Here is a 19,739-nt window from a genome sequence, read left to right on the forward strand (position 1 = left end):
GCTCCCTGAGCTGTGTGCTGTGAGCCCCAACAGAGCTATGTGCCTGTTTAGTGAGGAGGTGGGGTGAGTTTAGAAGGACCTGAGGCTGCGCTCCATACCAAACCAAGAGGCACCTTCCTTTGGGAAACTCCAGGGACATCGGTAACCTATATGACCAGTCAGGTTCCATGAAAGGCCTGGGGAGAACTTAGCCTGTGTTAGGGATGTGACTGCTCCACCTCTTGCGGCCCACTCGTGGTAATGTTAGGGGACAGACAGATGTGAATGGGAACACGAGTTAAGAGAATAATGTTATAAAATGGGCCCACTGAGCTGACCCCGCATGCTTTCTTTTCAAAGAAGCAATTTACCTGTAGCCCTGCCTGGCCTGAGTGATCAGGATATGTCACATTACTCAGCAAACTACCTGTTCACTGCAGGAGAAATGGAGGCCCAAAATAACGTTGATAAGAGGAGCCCAAGTTACCCTGAAAGTGGAGACTTTTTTGACCAGATCCTGAGACTCTGGGAGATAAGGATAGTTCCTCCTAACCATAAAATTCTCCTAACCATAGAACCCAATCAGTACTGGTCAGCATGGGCCAAGGTGACCTAGAGTTGCCAAGTCGGATGTCAGCCTGCTGTCAGTCAAAAGTCAAGGGGTGGACCTGGATGGGACTCTCTAGAAACTTCTCTGGGATCTCCAATAAAACAAGAGTGCAGGAGAGGCACATGGTCCCTCTTCTTTCTGAGAGGACCCACTCTCTTCCTTGACAGTGTCCCCTTTCCCTTTTCCTATCCCTTCAACAACCTATTCCTGTTACTCTGAGCAACATGTCTGAAATATTTCTGACTTGATCACAATAATCCGGGTTTGAAGTAGGGGACTTTGCACCTTCTCAGTTTCTCAGAAGTCCTCAGCTCTGTAACAGTCTGAGAGTGAGTTACAAGTTATTGCTAAATAAATCCTGGATTGTCAGCTAGTGGGGGCTGTACCATATTATTAAATCTCTTCTGCCTGATGGCACCTAGGACAGGTAGGCTGTGGTGCTTTTCTACTCATCCTTGTTTGCAGCCACTCTGCTTATAAGTGAGTTTCTTTATACTAATGAAATCTCCCATGCAGCCATGACCCAGCCCTGGTGCCTCAGTCACGCCGTCCACCCTCCAGCGTGGACATTCAATGCAGTTTTCTTTTAAACCTCTATCTGCACTCTTCTTCCTTTTACCAACACCCTGGTATCACATCTCATTTAGGCAATATCAACAGTCACTTCACCTTCTCTCCCAATGCTGGCTCCAATGTCACACGTCTGCTGCTTGCATCCAGCTTTGACTACGAGGGTGGCCTTGATAAGATCTGGGACTACACACTAATTGTCTACATAACTGATGACAACTTGCTGTCTGGCAGAAGGAAAGCTGAGGCTCTTGTTGAAACAGGGACGGTGACACTGAGTATTAAAGTCCTTCCCCACCCCACCACCATCATCACCACCACCCCCAGGGTAAGCACTTGGGGGTATGGAATCCTGAACCACGAGCCCTTGTGGTTTATATCAATAGAGCCATTTGATCCAGGAGAAGAGTGGATGGGCTACAAAGAGTTGAGGTATTAGGCTGGATCAGAGTGGCCACCAGGTAGGTAAAGCCCTGGCTGAATCCTTGGACCCTTGGAACTTTTAACGTTACATCCATCCTGGTTTAAAAAAACAAAAACAAAAACAAACAAACAAACAAAAAAAACTACCTTCAGTAGATGAATGGATAAAGAGATTGTGGTATATACACACAATGGAATATTACTTAGCATTAAAAGAGAATAAATCATGGCATTTGCAGGATGGAGTTGGAGAATATCATGCTAAGTGAAGTTAGCCAATTCCAAAAAACCAAAGGCCAAGTGTTTTCTCTGATATATGGATGCTGATCCAAAATGGGTGTGGGGGGAACCATGGGAGAAATGAAGGAACTTTAATAGGGCAAAGGGGAGGGAGGAGAATGGAGAGGACAGGGGGTAGAAAAGATGGTGGTGGAATGAGATGGACATCATTACCCTAAGTACCTGTATGAAGACATGAATGGTGTGATACTACTTTGTGTATAACCAGAGAAATGAAAAATTATGCTCTATGTGTGTACTGTGAATTGAAATGCATTCTGCTGTCATATATAACAAATTAGAATAAATAAATAATTTTAAAAAAAGAAATGCAAATTTTCAGACCCACTCCAGATTATTGTTATGATTAACATTATCATTATTGTTATTGGTATTGGTATTATTTTGTGAAACTGGGAATTGAACCCAGGAGTGCTCTACCACTAAGCTACATTCCCTGCCATTTTTTGTTTTACTTTTTATTTTGAGAAAGGGTCTTGCTATATTGCCCACACTGGCCTTGAATTTGCAATCCTCCTGCCTCAGCTTCCTGAATAGTTGGAAATATGCCACCATGCCCAGTCCACTCCAAATTATTAGTTATACCTCACCCAACCATGATCTCCAAGGAAGGAGGCTGGAACCTGGAATCCCTAACCCCATCTCTAGACCCATTGGATCAGAAACTTGGTGGTGGGGGCCAGCAATCTATGCTTGTAAAGGGAATTCTGTTGTGCATGAAAGGTTGAGAGCTACTGACTTAGAAGGGGAGACAGATTACAATCAAGCACACCAATTAATAAAATAATTGTAGATTGTGGTAATTGTTAAGAAACAAATAGCAGGTGCCATAAAAGAGAAGAAAGAGAGAAACTTGGAATCTGACAAGATTATCTCCCCTGCCCCTCGGAGGAACTGGTCTCTCTTCTTTTGTCCCCTTCCTTCTTCTCCTAGTAAAAGTTGCACCCCTGGTCAGAGGCCCCATATTTGTAGCATACCAGAAGAAAGTTATTGGAGCCTTAGAAAACCACCTACCACGGTGGCCAACTTGCACTTGGCAGAGTCTTCCTGGGAGCTGGGTACTGTTTCTCTCCTGTGCTCCAGTGGATATGACCCCCCATGAGTGGGGCCAGCAAGCTTAAGGACTCTTTGTGTAACTAGTAGGCACCCTTGAGAAAGGCATTGCCACCTTTCTTGGGCTTACAGCATGACCTAGTTATGGCATCTCCATGGCTTGTTTGCTGTGTCTCCTGCTCTAGGAAGCAGATGCTGAACTCGAGGCTCCGCTGTGATAGCAGCCCACTCACCTGGCAGCGCCAGCTGTCTCCAGTGAACACTGAAAAGCCTACGAGGTGTTAGAAAAACAGCTTTCGTGGTTCATGCCTTCTCAGTGAGAGACAAGGGCTATATTAGTCCCTGGATTATGCTGTTATTGCAGAAAAACAGCCAGTGGATCTTTTAGCTTTGGGGAAGGGGACAAGAGACAGAATGAAATTAGGCCTGGAGTTGCTTTTCATTTCTCCAATTTTTCTGGGTTTGGGTCTAATGCGTGCTTTCAAAGACTATAAATATGGCAATAGGTGGAAGCAGCAAGAACAGGGCAGATAGATGTTGGTGTAAGAGCAGGAACAGAGTGGAACGAACACACACACACAGGGAGAGTGCTTAATGTCAAAGACGCAACCACCCTCCGCTCACACTCGGGCTCTCTCTTGTTCAAGCCCAGGATCACTTACCAGGTCTTCAGGGAAAACGTGTATTCTCCATCTGCGTGGTATGTGCCTTTCGTCGTCACCACAGGCTCCGTGTTGCTTCTGGGTCTCTTGGTGTCTCTGATCATCCTGTTGGCCAAAGCCACCCACAGATGCTGTCCCTGCAAGACGGGGAAGACCAAGAAACCTCTGTAAGTTGCTGTGGGCTGGGATTTCCTCAGGATTTTTCAATAGGACAGGATTCCTGGAGTGACAGAGGGAAAAGGAGATAGGGAGGAGGAATCCCAGCTGCCCTTGGGCCTGGTGTGCCCTCTTTGTCATAGGTGGGGCCAAGAAACCATTCCCTGGACTTTCTCTGAAAACCTGCTCTGTCCCTGATGGGATTTCAGTGAAATTGGGCTGTCAGCCTTTTGGTGACCTTGTTCTGCATAAAAGCCTCAGAAAAGCCCTGTTGTGAGTAGTGACAGAATACGGCTGTGCTCTTATTTGTAGAACATTAATAGGAGGTGGTGGAATTAAAGGAAACACAAGAGCGGATAAGGGAATTAAACTTTTGGCTCTCATGATGCAGTTGGGCTTGTGCATAACTAAACCATTATCGTTCTTTGCCTGGATCTCAGGGACTATACACATTGGCCAGTTTTTCTCCTCGCTGTTCTCTCCTGTGGACACATAGGCCTCTTATTGTGACAACCTGTGGAGTGTCCTTTCCTGGTTAAAGTGAGGTAGTAGTGTGAGCAGAACATTGAATTGTCACAGACTTCTCTCAGAGCCACTTTTCTTGTGTCTCAGTAACTCTTACTGTTTGAGCATGGTGAGTCTGAGTGATAACCAATTAAATAAGCAAATTCAAAAAAGCACTTTGCACTGTTCCCTGGTATGTAACAAATGGTTAAAACATCATAGCCATTATTTAAAAAATTTTATTGCATTATTTTTCACAGCTAAGACCCAGTGAGTTTAGGATTCTAGATTTCAAGTTTGGCTTTGCACCCACGTATCTTAGAATATTGAAATCACTGAGTCTCAGGATTCTCAGTTGCAAAAAAGGAGAGGTAATAAGATTGATCTGCCTTTTAAAGGTATTTTTTAAAAAAATATTTTTAGTTGTAGATGGACACAATATCTTTATTTATTTATTTATTTTTTTGAGTGCTGGGAATCAAACCCAGTGCCTCACACATGCTAGGCAAGCACTCTACCACTGAGTCACAACCCCAGCCCTCTTAAAGATATTTTTAAGATTAACTAGTAACTTTCAAATAATTTAAAACCTATGGATGAAATATTATATACAAGTAAAAGGCATTAGCAAACAGATGTGCATTGCATTTTGCCATATTTATTTGGGAAGTTGCTATTGGCAACCTTGACTTCAAGGTAAGAAATCCTTGAGTATTTGCTGAAATTGAAAAAGACATTTTTGTTTGGACTGTACTCACAAGTTTACTTAAAAAATTATCCTAAGGCTGGTGCAGTGGAACATGTTTGTAATCCCAGAAGCTGAGAGAGAAGGATCACATGTTTGAGGCCAACCTTAGCAACTTAGTGAAAACCTGTCTCAAAAGAAAAAAATAAAAAGGGCTGGGGATGTAGCTTAGTGGTAAAGCTCTCCTGGTCAAATCCCCAGTACCAAAAAGAAAAAAAAAAATGATTCTAAAAGAGTGACACTTAAGCTTGTAAGGATGGTGTTATCCTGTGGTGGGATTTGGGTAGAAGTTCTTGAAGGAAGTAATCCAATAGACAGTGCAACTCACGGAATAGATGGCTAAATGTTAAATATGCACCTTGAACCTGGTAGTTTTAACTTACAATCTTAAATACCGTTTCCAGCATTGTTGACTTAAGAAAGAAAACTAGCTAGAAATTTATACCCAAACCTGACATCTTTAGAAGTAAATTGTACCATGTGACCACCAGCATTTGTCAAACAGCAAAGAATCAAAATTAGAATCACAGAAGTATAGATCCGAGTGTATTAGTCGGGGTTCTGCACAGTCCAAGAGGCTGAAGCATCAGAACAAGAGGGATCAGTGATGCTACCCCAGTAGACCAAAAGGGTTCTGGAAACTCCCTGGAGAATCACTGGCAGAGTGTGCTTTGGAAGAGTGAAGAAGTGAGAGTCTGATATCCTCAGGCGATAGCAGAAGCCATCAAGAACCCATTCGAGAAGAATTGAGCCTGCATCTGCCCTTGCTTCCTTGTTCTTCCAACTTTTATTCTATCCAAGCCACCATGCTCCTATTGGATGGTTGGTGCTGCTCATGCTTAGGGAGGGTCTCCACTTCAGTTTGCTATCCCAGATGGCAATCATTCCTAGACACACACTCATTGACACACCAAGAAGCCTCTTAATCATCAGCATATTTTAATCCCATCAGGTTGACAATTCAAATTAACCATTATACCATTAAGATTATCAGGAGAGGGGTCTTAGAGTCCAGATCTAGTTCTTTCTTCATGTTACAGGAAACGAAATTTAACTGCCAGCCCTCAAACTGCCATCTGTGAGCCAACCCCCCTGCTCAGCTAGTTCTGTGGGAGAAAAGGGAGAGAGAATTGCCTGGTCATCTGACCTGGTGATCACGCCCTCGCCGGGTGTCCTCAGCGGAGTCGTCATATTTCCTGAATTCTATAAGGCAATAGTAGTCAAAATTTTCAAACTACCCAAACCTCCCAAGGCCAAAGCCATTGGTGACAACGCCACTTTGTTTGGATCGGGGCAGTTGCCAGGTCTTCTTTTTGGCTCCCATCCCTGATCCCTTTTGCAAATCAGCCCCTGAACCCCAAGCAACACAGTTGCCCAAAGGACCCTATGTTATCTTGTGTTCACCTGTGTGGACCACTTTCAGGTTAATTAATACCCATTCTTTTTCTTCCCCATAGGGCAAAGAAAGGAGGTATGTACAGTGCTTATTCCCTTTGGGTGTTTTGTTTTTTTTTTTTTGCTTGCATGCTCTGTTGTACTACATAAAAAAGGACCCATCAGAGCCAGTTGGCACAATTGTATGTTGGTGAGTTTTTAGCAGCTTCATCGTTGGTAGAATGAAGCACAGTCCAGATGTTGCTGGAGCACAGGAAGGGCTGGATGCATGGTGCCTTTGGCCTACTGGGATAACTCCTGTGGGCCCTGCCTGCTCCCACCCAGGGTCATCTCCAATCAGTTTACCTTCTGCACCTGCGCTTGTTCCCCACTGAGTGGGACAGGAAGAAAGAATCCTCCATGTGTTAAACACAGTATCTACTCAGTACAGCACATGGAGGGGCATGATCCCTCCTGAGGATAGCTAATGCTCTGTCTTGGACACCTGCCTCTTTTGAAAGAACAAGTGAGATTTTATTCTCAGGCTGCAATGGATCTGATCATTTGCACAAATTATTTAGGCCAGACTAGTTAGAAAGAGGGACCGAGGGCAGCCAGATTAGCCGGGAGCTGAACAATTTCAGGAGAGTTTGTAAATTGAGCCAGGTCTGTTTGAAAGCTCTAGGCTTGAGGAAGTGTCTCGTCCTGCCCCTGGCCAACAAGTTGTTGCCTGAAGGTGACCCCAGGCTAGTGGGAGAGACAAGATATAAAATTGAAAAGTGTATTAAAAAAATGTTTGCCTTAGTCACTCCATCCACAGCATGTGTCTGACGTACATAAAGCACGTACATCAGGGTTCAAAATTTGATCATAATGATTATTGATCATATTAAATGAGATTACCTGTGAAATTTCACAAACTGTTTTCAATCCCAGTTATTTTTGAAGAAGGGCATAGATGAAATGAAAAGAAAAAAAAAACCCACATATGAGCGAGTGTATCAACTCAATCTTTCTTTCTGATCTCTAAGTCTATTTGAAAGCTAATTTTGTAGGTCCCCCAAAAAACAATAAGTTGGAAAAATAGTTTAAAAAATTAAGTGTGTGTGTGTGTGCGTGCATTGAAAATACATGTGCATATTTTTCTGAGAAGATGGAAAGCTATCAATGTCTACAGTCAGAAAAATTATTTGCCTTATCTGTAAGACTGGTTTAAAAGCCTGTTTAGGGTATATCTCATTGTGGGGGTAGAATTTTAAGGAAAATTTAACACCCAAGAAACTTAACTGCTGCCTGTTCTCTTCCCTGCAGACATGAAGAAGGCGAACAGAGAGGTAGTGGTGGTGAGTGTGGTCAGCCACAGGCACCTGACTTGGGTGCTGGCTTGTGGTCCTGTGGGGGTGTTTGTCATTCAGGGAGGCATGGTATTTGGCCACTGGAACAGCTTGCTGTGTGACAGAGTTCCTGATAGAATTCCTTCCCTCCACTGACAACGTCTGCTGATGCATTTACAGAAGCACTGACTTTCATAAATATCGAGTCGTGGTGTTTACCGTCTCCACCAGCTCTCCAGCAGAGTGTGTTGGAGGAGTGGAGGTTAAAGACCCCAACTGGCACTTCAGTTTCCAGTGGAATTTAATTTTTCTTTGCTGTTTCCACAACCTTGCAGAAAAGTGATAGAGAAAGAGCACTGCTATCTATGGTCCAGGCTTATCGCTTAGCCACATGGCCTTAGGGACCCCTCAGCTACTTGGAGTTTTAGATTCCTCAGTAGTGAAATGGGAGCAAGTTCACCTGCCCTGAGATAACAGTTGGGGAAATATGGTGAAAATTGTTGGGTGTCACACAAATGCGGAGTTTATAGGGTAGCTGGAGAGTTACCCTGCCACCTCACCCTGTCTCTCACCGAGACTGCTGTCTTCACTGGGAAGTGATGGAACTTGAAGGTGATTCTCCCTTCTCTTCCCCCATGATGAGACTTCATTATGAGCCAAAACTCTGTGAATGAGCACCGTGAGGTGGTTGATGGGGTACACTGGGATTTTTGCTTCAGGCCCATTATCTTAGAGCTTGGACCTCCTTGTTGGTCTACAAATGGGGAGAAGAAGCAGACTTCGGTCTTTGTGGTCTTATTGCCTAAGGCAAGTACCCTTGGGTATGCCTCTCAGAGATGGTCTTAGAACTAGGTAATGCTAAATTAATCTATTAAATAAATAGGTCCTCGTGACTATAAAAAGTGGGGCTGCTTACCTGATCCAGTGGACGAAACCCTGTGGGGAAGGAGAGGTGATTATGTACAAATGTGATGAAAATACAAAGACCAGAGGTCCTCTAAGCTCTAAATGCTGTCCTCATTAGCATACTAAAGACCCTGTGTATGGCATCATGTGAAGGAAGGGGGTGCCATGGGATCAGGGATAGGTGCATTTTGGACACAAGTCAGGTCCTTGAGGATGGCACAGAGTACAGATCATGGACCCAGGGCTTAGGGAAGGCCTGAATGAGACTGTGTATTGGCCTATTTGGGGGAGGGGGCAGCAGGAAAAGGCAGGAGTGCCAGGCTGGTGTGCCAGGGCCAGAGATGGCATGGGAGCTCCTGGGGGCTCCTCTGTGCCTGCTTTGCAAGTCTGCCTTATAATGATCTCACCAAGGTGACACGCTGTGTGGTGTTTCTACTCTTCCTTTGATGCAACTCAGGTGTCACTTACTCAGGATGCTCTTTTAACCACCAAGTCTGGATTAAATGTCCCCCTCACTCCCACCTGTGTCCCCCTCACTCCCACCTGTGTCCCATAGCATCCCACATAGCTCCTCCCACGGTCTTTTGACTGCACAGGAGCCCCGGTTCATCAGTGGCAAGTGGGCAGCAACCACACATGACTTGTTCACCCCAGTGTCCCTAACACCTAGCACAGTGCCTATCACATAGATAAATGTCAAGAAGAAGCTTTGGGTAAGGAACCCGGCTGCGGGGCTGTGAGGATGAGTGGCCTTGCCCGGGGCAGGGGAAGCCTAGGGTTGTGCTTGAAGCTGTCTCTTTCTGCTCTGTAGGAAACTGTCCAGATGAACACAGTCTTTGATGGAGAAGCTGTAGACCCAGGTAATCGACTGGCAAGGTCACCCATAAGAATGCTTTCCCTATCCCAGGCTGGTCTATGACCTTGTCCTGTTTCCTACTCTTCACTCAGTGAATCCATCCAATCATGGTGCCTGTAGTGCAGCGCTGACACTTCTAGGCTAAAATACAACAGGAGATCCACTCTGCACACAGCGGGCGTGCAGGCTGGCAGCGCCGTCCCCTGTGGGTTTCCACTGAAGGGCTCCCGCTCAAGGACACGCCTTTCTTGCCTCCCTGCCGAATTCACAGTTTAGGGAAATGGTGAATTCAAGAACCCACTATTCTCTCTTTTCTTTCCCCCCTGCTCATTGGAACTCTCCCCTCCCCTCATCCTTCCTGAAAGCTTCTAGTACCATCCTATTAGCAGTGGAAGAAATGGCAAGTTTGGCTTCTTCTTTTCCCCTCGATCAGGGCCAAGAATTTCTTCTTGGTTGGCAAGATGAACATAAGGTAAAGCTGGCCTGCAGACTCTCGTCACCCCCACGAAATCAGCTCCCAATTTAGCTCCTTTACACACATCCCTCCACTTACAAAGGCTCAATTATAGACGTGAATAAAGGGAAGGAAACCGAATCCAGGAAGCAAGTGTGCTGGCTCCCCGCCACCCTCACATGCAGACCGCTGTGGTCCTCCTCGCAAGGAGGATGGCTCCTCTCCAGTGAGAAGCTGCTGCTGTTGGAATTAAATTTCCCTCTATTATTAGGCACTTGTTACCATAATGTGCCCACATTAACATAAGTGCTGGTGGGATTCTGAGCAGAGAGGCCACTCGTGCTATACAGAAATGGCAGGAGCCGGGGCTTGACTTAAACCCTATTTCCAGTGCAAAAGCCGGAGGCCTTTTGCAGTTTTTTTTTTTTTTTTTTTTTTTTTTTTTTTTGTGTGTGTGTGTGTGTGTGTTGCAAAGACTTTAAAAGAAGGAGAAGAAATCTGCCAATTGATTTAATGTGAACAAACACATCAGTTAGTGTCTGTGGGCTCTGACACAATCAAAATGGCTCCCTTGCCTCGTCTCCAATGGAGCCACCTATGTGTGTCTGAGTCCTCGAATCTCTACTCACCTAACATAAACAAAAAAATCGAAGTCTTTCCCTCCTTACTTGGTGAGTTCCTTTTTATAGCAGGCATCCAGGGGTCTTTTCAAACAAACCAAATAAATCAGAACATAATGGGTAACCCCATTAGAAACTGAACCTCGGGCTGGGGATGTGGCTCAAGCGGTAGCGCGCTCGCCTGGCATGCGTGCGACCCGGGTTCGATCCTCAGCACCACATACCAACAAAGATGTTGTGTCCGCCGAGAACTAAAAAATAAATATTAAAAAAATTCTCTCTCTCTCTCCTCTCTCACTCTCTCTTTAAAAAAAAAAAAAAAGAAAAGAAACTGAACCTCATTTATCTGATGCCCGCAGGAGTTCAAGACTTCCTTGAAATTGCACTTGACATGGCTTTGAGGCTCTTCTGAACCTTTCTATCCACGAGGTGTGGCACATGCTCCTCGTGTGGTTTGAGTTGCGTGGTTTGGGGCAGGGGCAGGCTGGTGCAGACGGTCTGTGCTGCTCACCAACCTGCTTCTCTGTCTGTGCTTCACGTGGTGCTTGCATGTCTCATTGTTTCTTGGCCATCAGAACGATGTGAGGGAGAGGTGGGGCAAGACAGAAGTATTTGAATTCCTTGGTTTATATGATTGTATTTCTCTCCTCTAGTGACTGGGGAAATCTATCAATTCAACTCAAAAACTGGAGCCAGGAAGTGGAAAGATCCATTAAAACAAATGCCAAAATGGACAGAGCCCAGCCTTCAGGGAGCTGCAGCTGCAGCAGGGTGGGAGCCTGCAAGGAGCATAAGCAAGGAAGGAGACTGGCCGAGTGGCAAAGCCCCCACCCAGGACAGCGGCCCAAGTTCCAAAAGCAAAGACGTCAAGCTGGACACCCGAAGAACAGAAGCCCAGCCCTCACAAGAAGGACATTCTTCAAATCACAAGCAGGAAAGTAAACGGTGGGTAGTTCCCAGGACCACCTAGCAGGAGGGGGGGCCCTGACCCTCAGGGGGGCTGCCTCACCTTAATTTCTACAGGGGTAGGGGTGGGCAAGGCTCAGGTGTGGAAATATGGGCCTGGCCCAGATATGGACATATGGGGCTTAGGGATTCAGATATCTAGGGTCCCAAATGGGAAGGTTGACAAAAGTTAAAAGATAGGGTTTGCTCACATAATTGCCTTTTGTTGAAGTGGCACAAGAAAATTTCTTTCAGGGCTCCGAACTACAGGCGCTTCTGATCAGCTGAGACTGCTCATTTTTAAAAAAAAATGTTTTTTTTTAGTTGTAGATGGACACAATACTTTTTTTGTTTATTTATTTTTATGTGGTGTTGAGGATTGAACCTAGTGCCTCACTTGTGCTAGGCAAGTGCTCTACCACTGAGCCACAATCCCAGCCTGAGTGTTTGAATTCAGAACTGGCGGTGTTTCTTCTTTGCATTGACCAATAGAAAGTTCTATTCAGTTCACCCCAGCAACTGCAGAGGACTTCCTGACACAAATATTGAGGACTACCCCCACATCTGGTTTCACCTAATATTCCCATCTTCACCTATAGATGTAGTTCAACACTATAAGCTTTTGTAAGTCACCTCAATTTTTTAAAATTCAAAAACAGAGCAAAGAAAAAAAAGGTGAGTAAATAATGAGTTGTTCACTTGGGAAGAAGAAAACACAATAGATGCTTCCTATTTTTTTATTGAGATGTCATATTTGACAAAGATCTAAGGGGTTCAACTTGATCCTATGTAGACTTATCCTAGAGAGACAACTACCATTCTGATCTTTATTATCATAGATTTGTTTTGCCATTTTTAAATTTCATATCAACAGGGTCTCACAGGATGTACACTTTCCTTTCTGATGTCTGTGGGCTCAGCCTCACGTCTGTGGGGTGAGCCCAAGGCACTGTGTAGCAGTCATACAACTTTCTCCATCATTGTGTCTGATGCCTTTGGATGCTTATGCCACACTTTATTTACCTATTCTATGCTTGAGTGGGTGCTTCAGCATCCAATAGCTTTTTTTTTTCTTTTTTTCTTAGCTATTGTGAATTAGCACTATGAACTTTATAGTACACGTATTTTGGTGAACACAAATGCTCATTGCTTCTGAACCTATACATATACCTGGGAGCAGGATTGCTGGAGCAATTGCTGAATACTGCTAAAGAGTTCCAAGTTGGTGTATCCTGTTTACACTCCAGCAGCAAGGATTGAGACTTCCAATTGCTCTGCATCCTTGTCAACACTTGGGATTGACAGGTGTTTTAATTTTAGCCATTCTGGTTAAAATGACTCTTGATCCAGGCACAGTGGTACGTGCCTATAATCCAGCAACTTGGGAGACTGAGGCAGGAGGATCACACATTCGAGGCCACCCTTAGCAACTTAGTGAAAACTTGTCTCAAAATATAACATAAAAAGGGCTGGAGAAGACAAGTGTGGTGGTGCAAACCAGTATTCCCAGAGGCTTGGGAGGCTGAGGCAGGAGGATCACAGGTACAAAGTCAGCATCAGCAACCAAGCAATGCCCTAAGCAATTTAGCAAGACCCTATCTCAAAATAAAAAATAAAAAGGGCCTCAAAATGAAATCATTCTTTTCAAAGCTGAACACCAACCTTGTAACCACCTGCCCTGCTTCTTCCCATTTTCTGTGACTGAAGGGCACCATGGCACTCTGAGTGGGGCCACACCACAGGCTGTTGGTCTGAGCACTGAGCTGAGAGTCAATGCATTGTGATGGAACAGAAAATGAAACTCTCCAGCACAGACCTAAGCAGAGACCTGGCAAGCCTCACTTTACCTCTCTGTCCTGCTCCCCAGCTGCTGGCGCCCACGTCCAACAACTATAAGACCCAGTGAGAGTCCATCAGAGCAGCACCCCCTTCCGGCTGGGGCATGAGATGAGAACTCATAGGCCCACAGTGGCCTGAGGGAGGCACAGGACAGCCAGCAAGTGAAGACCTTGGAGAGCGCTGCTGCTTGTTGACAGTGTGCCTGGGCCACAGCGTGACTTAAGAAAGAGACACATTTGTCAAATGCCCTGCTCTGGCCTAGACCAGGCATGGTTTGTTAATAAGGGTGGGTTGTCAGGGAAGTCCCTTGAATGGGGTTTAAATTTTGCAAAAGAAGGTTGAGCCGTTCATTCGTGGAGGTTAAAGTGGGTGAGGTGGCTGATTACCCGTTTGAGACCTTGCAAGTCAGTTAGACCCCTACCTCAGAAGCACTCAGCTTCCATTCAAGTAAAATGAGGCTCGGAGAAGGCTGAAGGGGCCTTGATAACTGTTTATAAGCCCATTAAGGAAGATGAGAAGGAGGGCGGAGGGGACAGCTGTCCTTCCTTCTCCAGCAGTGACAGCATCAGAGGGAATTGTGCTGAACACTCAAAAGGAGAGATTGAAGTCAGGCTCTGGGAGGGACTTCCCGAAGACTAGCATGAAGAGCTCAGCATTTTTCCTAGTGACCAGCCGGAAGAGCTGCTTGTCTTCCAGGCCCCAAGCTGAGCCCAGAGGATCCAGAAAAAAGTAAGAGCGGCCCCAGGAGGCTTGGAGGAGAGAGAATCCTCCTCCCCTTTTTCTTGCACATATTTGGCTGTCAGAAAGGAAATCCAGAAGTCTGAAATCCAGGGCGGAGACCATTGGTTTCTAACGTTTACCAGGTTTGACCGAAAAAAAAAAAAGTTACCTGGATGAAATGAAGGCAGCAATCAGTGTTTGCTTCCATTTCTCTCTCAAGGCCTTCAACACACAGGAATCAACTGTAGCCTGTGTTTACTTTTCCCATCCTGATTCATTTTAAATTTCAGTGGAGATCTTCAGGGAGCAGAGTACTAGGGATTTATTATTGTTGAGGGGCTGAACACTGGCTGAGGTTGGAGATGTTTTGTGCCCTGTAGAAAGCTGAGTCCGCGCCTCAGCAGGCCTGTGTCGAAAACACATGGGATTCACAAACAAGAGATGGCGCTTCTGCTCCTCACAGTCCTCTTTCATGTCTGTGGCTCGATTGTTTGCCTTTTTATTTATGTGTGTATCGATGACTGAGAAAATTAAAGGACAAAATGAGTGAACATTGAAAATGATCACTATTGCAACATGGTATTTCTCACTAAAAACTTAGTGTGTTGAGGGGGTTGGTGGATGCTTTCCATTCACCCAGTGACACTTAAGGAGCAGCTGCATGTGCCCGTTGTGGTTACCTTAGCCAACGTGACAGCCCCAGATCCCTGCCCTTGCAGAGCTTACATTCTGTCTGCCACAGCTGAGTGTAGGTTACTAAAGAGCTAGCCCAACAGATTCTATTTCCAGTTCCATTTCTTTCTTGGATCCTTGAGTTTCTATCCGAAAGATAAATTAACCCCAGCCTGGAATCAAACAACAATAACAGAACTTAGTGGAGAGCCCTTGTCTGAAAGTTGTTGAGATGCCCAAGTGGGGGGTCATCCCTGGGTGATAGAGCCAGAGTACTGCTCCTCCACCTCTAGATGGCAGACCAGAGCCAGGTGTGACTTCTGTGTGATAGGTGAGGTCAGTGAGATATTTAATCTAAAAACTAGGGAAAAGGTCAAATATCAGGAGACTCAGATCACTGAGACCCTCCTGTGTTTCACCTGATTCAAGGGCAAGATGGGACTCTGGTTCCAAGGGAGTAATCCAACTGAGAAGATAACAAGCTCATGGAAGAGGCAATCAAGAACCACCACAGTGGTGCATGACTCTAGTCCCAGCTACTCAGGAGGCTGAGGCAGGAGGATTGCTTGGGTCAGGAGTTCAAGACCTAGAAAATACAGTTAAGACCCTATGTCAAAACAAAAACCAATGAACAAACTAAAAATCAAACCAAACCAAACCAAAACACCCAAAACAAACAAACCAACAAAACCCCCATCAACTACCACATAGACACTTTTTGAGATGTAAATGAGAGCTAGAGGAAGTGGAACAGTCTCGATGCAATGAAGACCTGGAAACTGAAGCAGTCTTAAAAGTGGAGATGAAATCAAAGTGGCATTATGAGCCTGGACTAAAGCATTCGGAACCCTATCTTCAGTTCATTTTCAGCCAGTATTTGTCTCATGTAACCTGGACTGGCCTCCAAGGTATGTAGAAAACACTCAACAAACATTTGTAGAATTGGATTGAATCAAGCAGGCTTGTAGGTAGTTTTCTACCCAAGTGATATAGAGTCACATCTTTTCTAATTAGATATAGATCAACATTATCACCCTCAACAACAAATAGTGAGGGCCCACCCCACCCCACATGTTCTAGGCTCTGGAGATATGGCAATAAATGCAACAATGTTCTTTCTTATTTCTATTCTAGGGAGGAATGAGAGACTGAATACATCCATCTGGACAATGGCTGGGTCACCTATAAAAACAGAACTCCAACTCACAGCCGCAGCAACCTGCCCAGGACACTACCTGGCGTATCTATAACCAACAACCCAGAAATCCAGCCAGCTGGGATTCAGACTTGCAAGAAGCCAGAACTCTAGCTCTAATAACAGTCCAGGAAGCCCAACAATAACCCCTGTAACAATGGAGCCCAAACAACCAGGACTTGATGAATAATTGAAAGCTTCCCTATGTTTTGTTCCTATTTCCAACTTAGAACCAACCAGAGAAAACCAAAGGTACGCCAATCACCTAGACTGCCGCCTCTAGTTAGTCCACCTATAGCTTTCCCAGGTCAACAGCTTGGAGTCAACGTATACCTGAAACCCTCTCATTTTTCCACGTAAAGTTTTACCTCTCTCTGCCTACCTTAGATTGGTAAAACTGTAAAGTTTTACCTCTCTCTGCCCCACCAAAACACCATGCAAGCTGACTCCCTCGCTCTAGCAACTTGGAATAAACAGCCTCTGCTTTCCTCTTGTGGTTGGTCTTTGTTTATTTCTACTGGGATGACAGAGAAACAGATTTGATAAAGAAATATGATCTATAATAATGCATGCTATCTATCTATATCTATATATCTATCTATCTATAGTGTTAATTGAGGTAAATATCATTAAAAAAATAAACAGGGTTGAGGGTTATAGAGATCAGGATGGTCACTTAAATAGGTTGTCAAGGAAGGCCCAGTGTGAGGTGAGAATCCAGCCGTGGAAGTGTGGGAAGGAGCCATGCAGATACCTGGGGAGAACCTTCAAGGCAGAGAGTGAAAGGACAAGGGCAAAATGAGGAACGGCAGGAGAAACACCAATGAGCTGAGGACCAGGGGAGAGGACTTCAGAGAAGGATGTGTAGGGAGACATGTCTGTGTCGGGGGGTGCTGGAGGGTGCAGTCTGCAGGGTATCTGTGGTGAGGGGTTTACCCATGACCTAGGGCCTTGTGGCCCCTTGTCAGGACTTTAGCTTTTACCCCAAGAGTGACTGGGAGCCACTGAAGGCTTTCGAGCAGAGAAGTGACAGAACTTACACTCTGGAAGCATCTCTCTGATTGCTATCGTGGGACTAGACTTAAGGAAGACACGGGACAAGTTTGGAAGGAGAGAGAGACCTATGAGGTGGCTAGCTAATCCAACGAGGAGGGAGTGGCGTCGTGAGCCAGGCCCCAAAGGTGGAGGCAGGTGAAACCTTGGGGCCTGTATTAGTCAGCTTTTTTCTGCTGTGACTGAAGGATCTGACCAGAGCAATCACAGAGGAGGAAAAGTTTATTTGAGGGCTCGCGGTTTCAGAGGTCTCAATCCATGGACAGCAGGCTCCATTCCTCAGGGCTCCAGGTGAGGCAGGAACAACATGGCAGAAGAGTGTGACAGAGGGAAGTGGCTTATGTGGTGATCAGGAAGCAGAGAGGCTCCACTGGCCTGATACAAACATATACCCAAAGCCACACCCCAATTCCCACCTCCTCCAGCCACACCCTACCACTTTTTTACCGCTCAGTTAATCCCTATCAGAGGAATAAATCACCGCTTGGGTTAAGGCTCTCACAACCCAATCATTTCTCCTCTGAACCTTCTTGCGTTGCCTCACAGGTGAGCTTTTGGGAGACACCTCACATCCAAATCATAACAAGGCCCCTCTCTGAAGCAGGGTCTCAGATATGGAAGAAGTTCTGAGTTCTCTTGGGCCCTGTTTCTGTGTCAGATACAGGCTCCCTGGCAGGGTTAATCACTCCCTCAGGGAAAGCTACCAGATACTGTTATTTTAGATAACAGGACCATCTCTCCCTGAGTGTGGCTGCCCTGTGTCTAGTCTGAGATACCTATTACTATTGGAAGGTGCGTTGGCAGAGAACAGAACCCCCAAGTGTTTCTGCCACAATGAACTTCCTTCCAATATTCCAAACAACAATCCTAGAAACCAGAGGGAGTAGGCCTGGACAGGATTTTCCTGGTGTGGGTTCTGTGCCCTTCTGTGAAAAAGTCTACCGGCACCTCACCTGACCTGAGCAGGCATCAGATTGGCTCCTTCTCGAAAACGATGGTTCTGATTAAATGCCTTTCATCTGGACATCTTAGTTATACGAAACTCATGACTTTTGCCTGTGACTCCCAAAGACTCTGAGTTTTTTTGGAAACTTGTCTGTTTGGGGGGACAAAGGGAGATGAATGTTTCTTAGAAAACCAAAGCCTTATACCCAAAGTTTTGGAGACACTCCCTACTTCAAATAGTGTCTCCTACTGCCCCTGTGAGTACAAATCGTAGCAATCAGCCCTGGTTTGGGGTTTGGAAAACATGGCTCTTGCAAGTCTTGAGGCCAAGCTAAGGTGTGTTCTTGAGCTTGAGCTTATTCCTTTGGTACCTCCTGATGAGGCTGAGCATCTCCCTGTTCAAGTCCCAGGACCCCCTATACTCAGAAGCCTTTAAATTCCTTGGATAAAGCCTGTGACTGCTGTAGCTCCTTCAGACCCGGCGCAGCTGAGGGAGGAAAGCTGGTTAATCTGATTTATGGGTAAAGCTCAGGAGAGTTCCACTCCCGCACTGCCTGTCCCATTTGTCCGTCCACAGTCAGAGCACACTCCAGCTGGCTGAGGGTAGTCTTTTTAACTAACAGTTTTATTGAGATGAAATTAACATACAGTAGAATTCAGTGGTTTTTCGTATATTCACAGTTATGCAACCATCACCACAATATAATTCCCAAACATTTTCATTACCCCCAAAATAAACCACACGCCCATGAACGGTCATTGCCATCCCCAGGCCCCTGTCATCTGCTAATCTACTTTCTCTGTGTCTGGATTTGCCTATTCTGAACAGTTTATATAAATGGAGTCACATGGTATTTATCCGTTTGTGTGTCGATTATTTCACGTAGCTTGTTTTCAAGATCCATCCACATCAGTATTTTGTTCCTTTTACAGCCGCAGAATAGTCCATTGTACAAATGCACACATTTTGTTGATTCCATTCTCCAGTCGATGGGTACTGGCTTGTGTCCATTTTTTTGTCTATAATGAATAATTCTGCAATGAGTGATGCTGCAATGAACATTCACATACAAGTTCCCGCACGGACATATGTTCTCATTTAGCCTGGGTATATATCTAGGAATGGAAGTGCTGGGTCACATGGTAACTCTATACTTACCTTTTTGAGAAATTGCCAGTTTCCCACAGTGGCTGCAAAGTTTTACATTCTTACCAGCAGTGCATGAGGATTTCCTAAGATCTTTCAAAGGACAAGTGAGGCACCCTGAGCCCAAGTTGCAGAGTTGGGCATTCAGCCCTTCCTAGATCCCACTCACTGTGGCCTGAGGAGTCTGGAATGCTGGTCCACCTCACCAACATGCATGGCAAAAGCTTTGCTTGTACCTGAGCAGTCTGCAGACAGGCCTCTGAATACCTCATCAGCATGGTGGTGTGGCTGGGCACTCTACCCCCGTGACTGTTAATCCTCACAGCCTCTTCTGGGGATGGCCTGTATCTTGAGGATTAACTGCATTTTACAGATGAGAAAATTGAAGGCTGGAGAGATTAGGGAACATGCCCAGGGGACACAGAGCCAGGCCAACCTGGGTGTGTCTCCTCTGAGCTTAAGTGGGGAGGGTTCAGCTGTATTCTTTTTTTGTGTGTGGGGGGAAGTACCGGGGATTGAATCAGGGGCCCTTGACCACTGAGCCCCATCCCCAGCCCTATTTTGTATTTTATCTAGAGACAGGGTCTCACTGAGTTGCTTAGCACCTTGCTTTTGCTGAGGCTGGCTTTGAACTCGCAATTCTCCTGCCTCAGCCTCCCAAGCTGCTGGGATTACAG

At 45.5% G+C, this 19,739-nt stretch overlaps 1 protein-coding gene across 1 annotated transcript in view; it reads left to right on the plus strand.

The window, feature by feature from the left end:
- CDHR3 (cadherin related family member 3) overlaps nucleotides 1-11,315 on the plus strand; it is a gene marked incomplete at both ends in the record, with an annotated part of 64,518 nt that extends 53,203 nt beyond the window's left edge. The window contains 6 exons of the mRNA XM_081283299.1: nucleotides 1,237-1,487; nucleotides 3,583-3,764; nucleotides 6,460-6,473; nucleotides 7,688-7,719; nucleotides 9,428-9,476; nucleotides 11,200-11,315. Coding sequence (XP_081139425.1) covers nucleotides 1,237-1,487; nucleotides 3,583-3,764; nucleotides 6,460-6,473; nucleotides 7,688-7,719; nucleotides 9,428-9,476; nucleotides 11,200-11,315 — 644 coding nt within the window. The remainder of the gene's footprint in view (nucleotides 1-1,236; nucleotides 1,488-3,582; nucleotides 3,765-6,459; nucleotides 6,474-7,687; nucleotides 7,720-9,427; nucleotides 9,477-11,199) is intronic.
- Nucleotides 11,316-19,739: the final 8,424 nt, after the last annotated feature.

This window comes from Spermophilus citellus (genome assembly GCF_964194105.1).
Source record: "Spermophilus citellus genome assembly, chromosome: 3".
NCBI classification, from domain to species: Eukaryota; Metazoa; Chordata; class Mammalia; order Rodentia; family Sciuridae; genus Spermophilus; species Spermophilus citellus.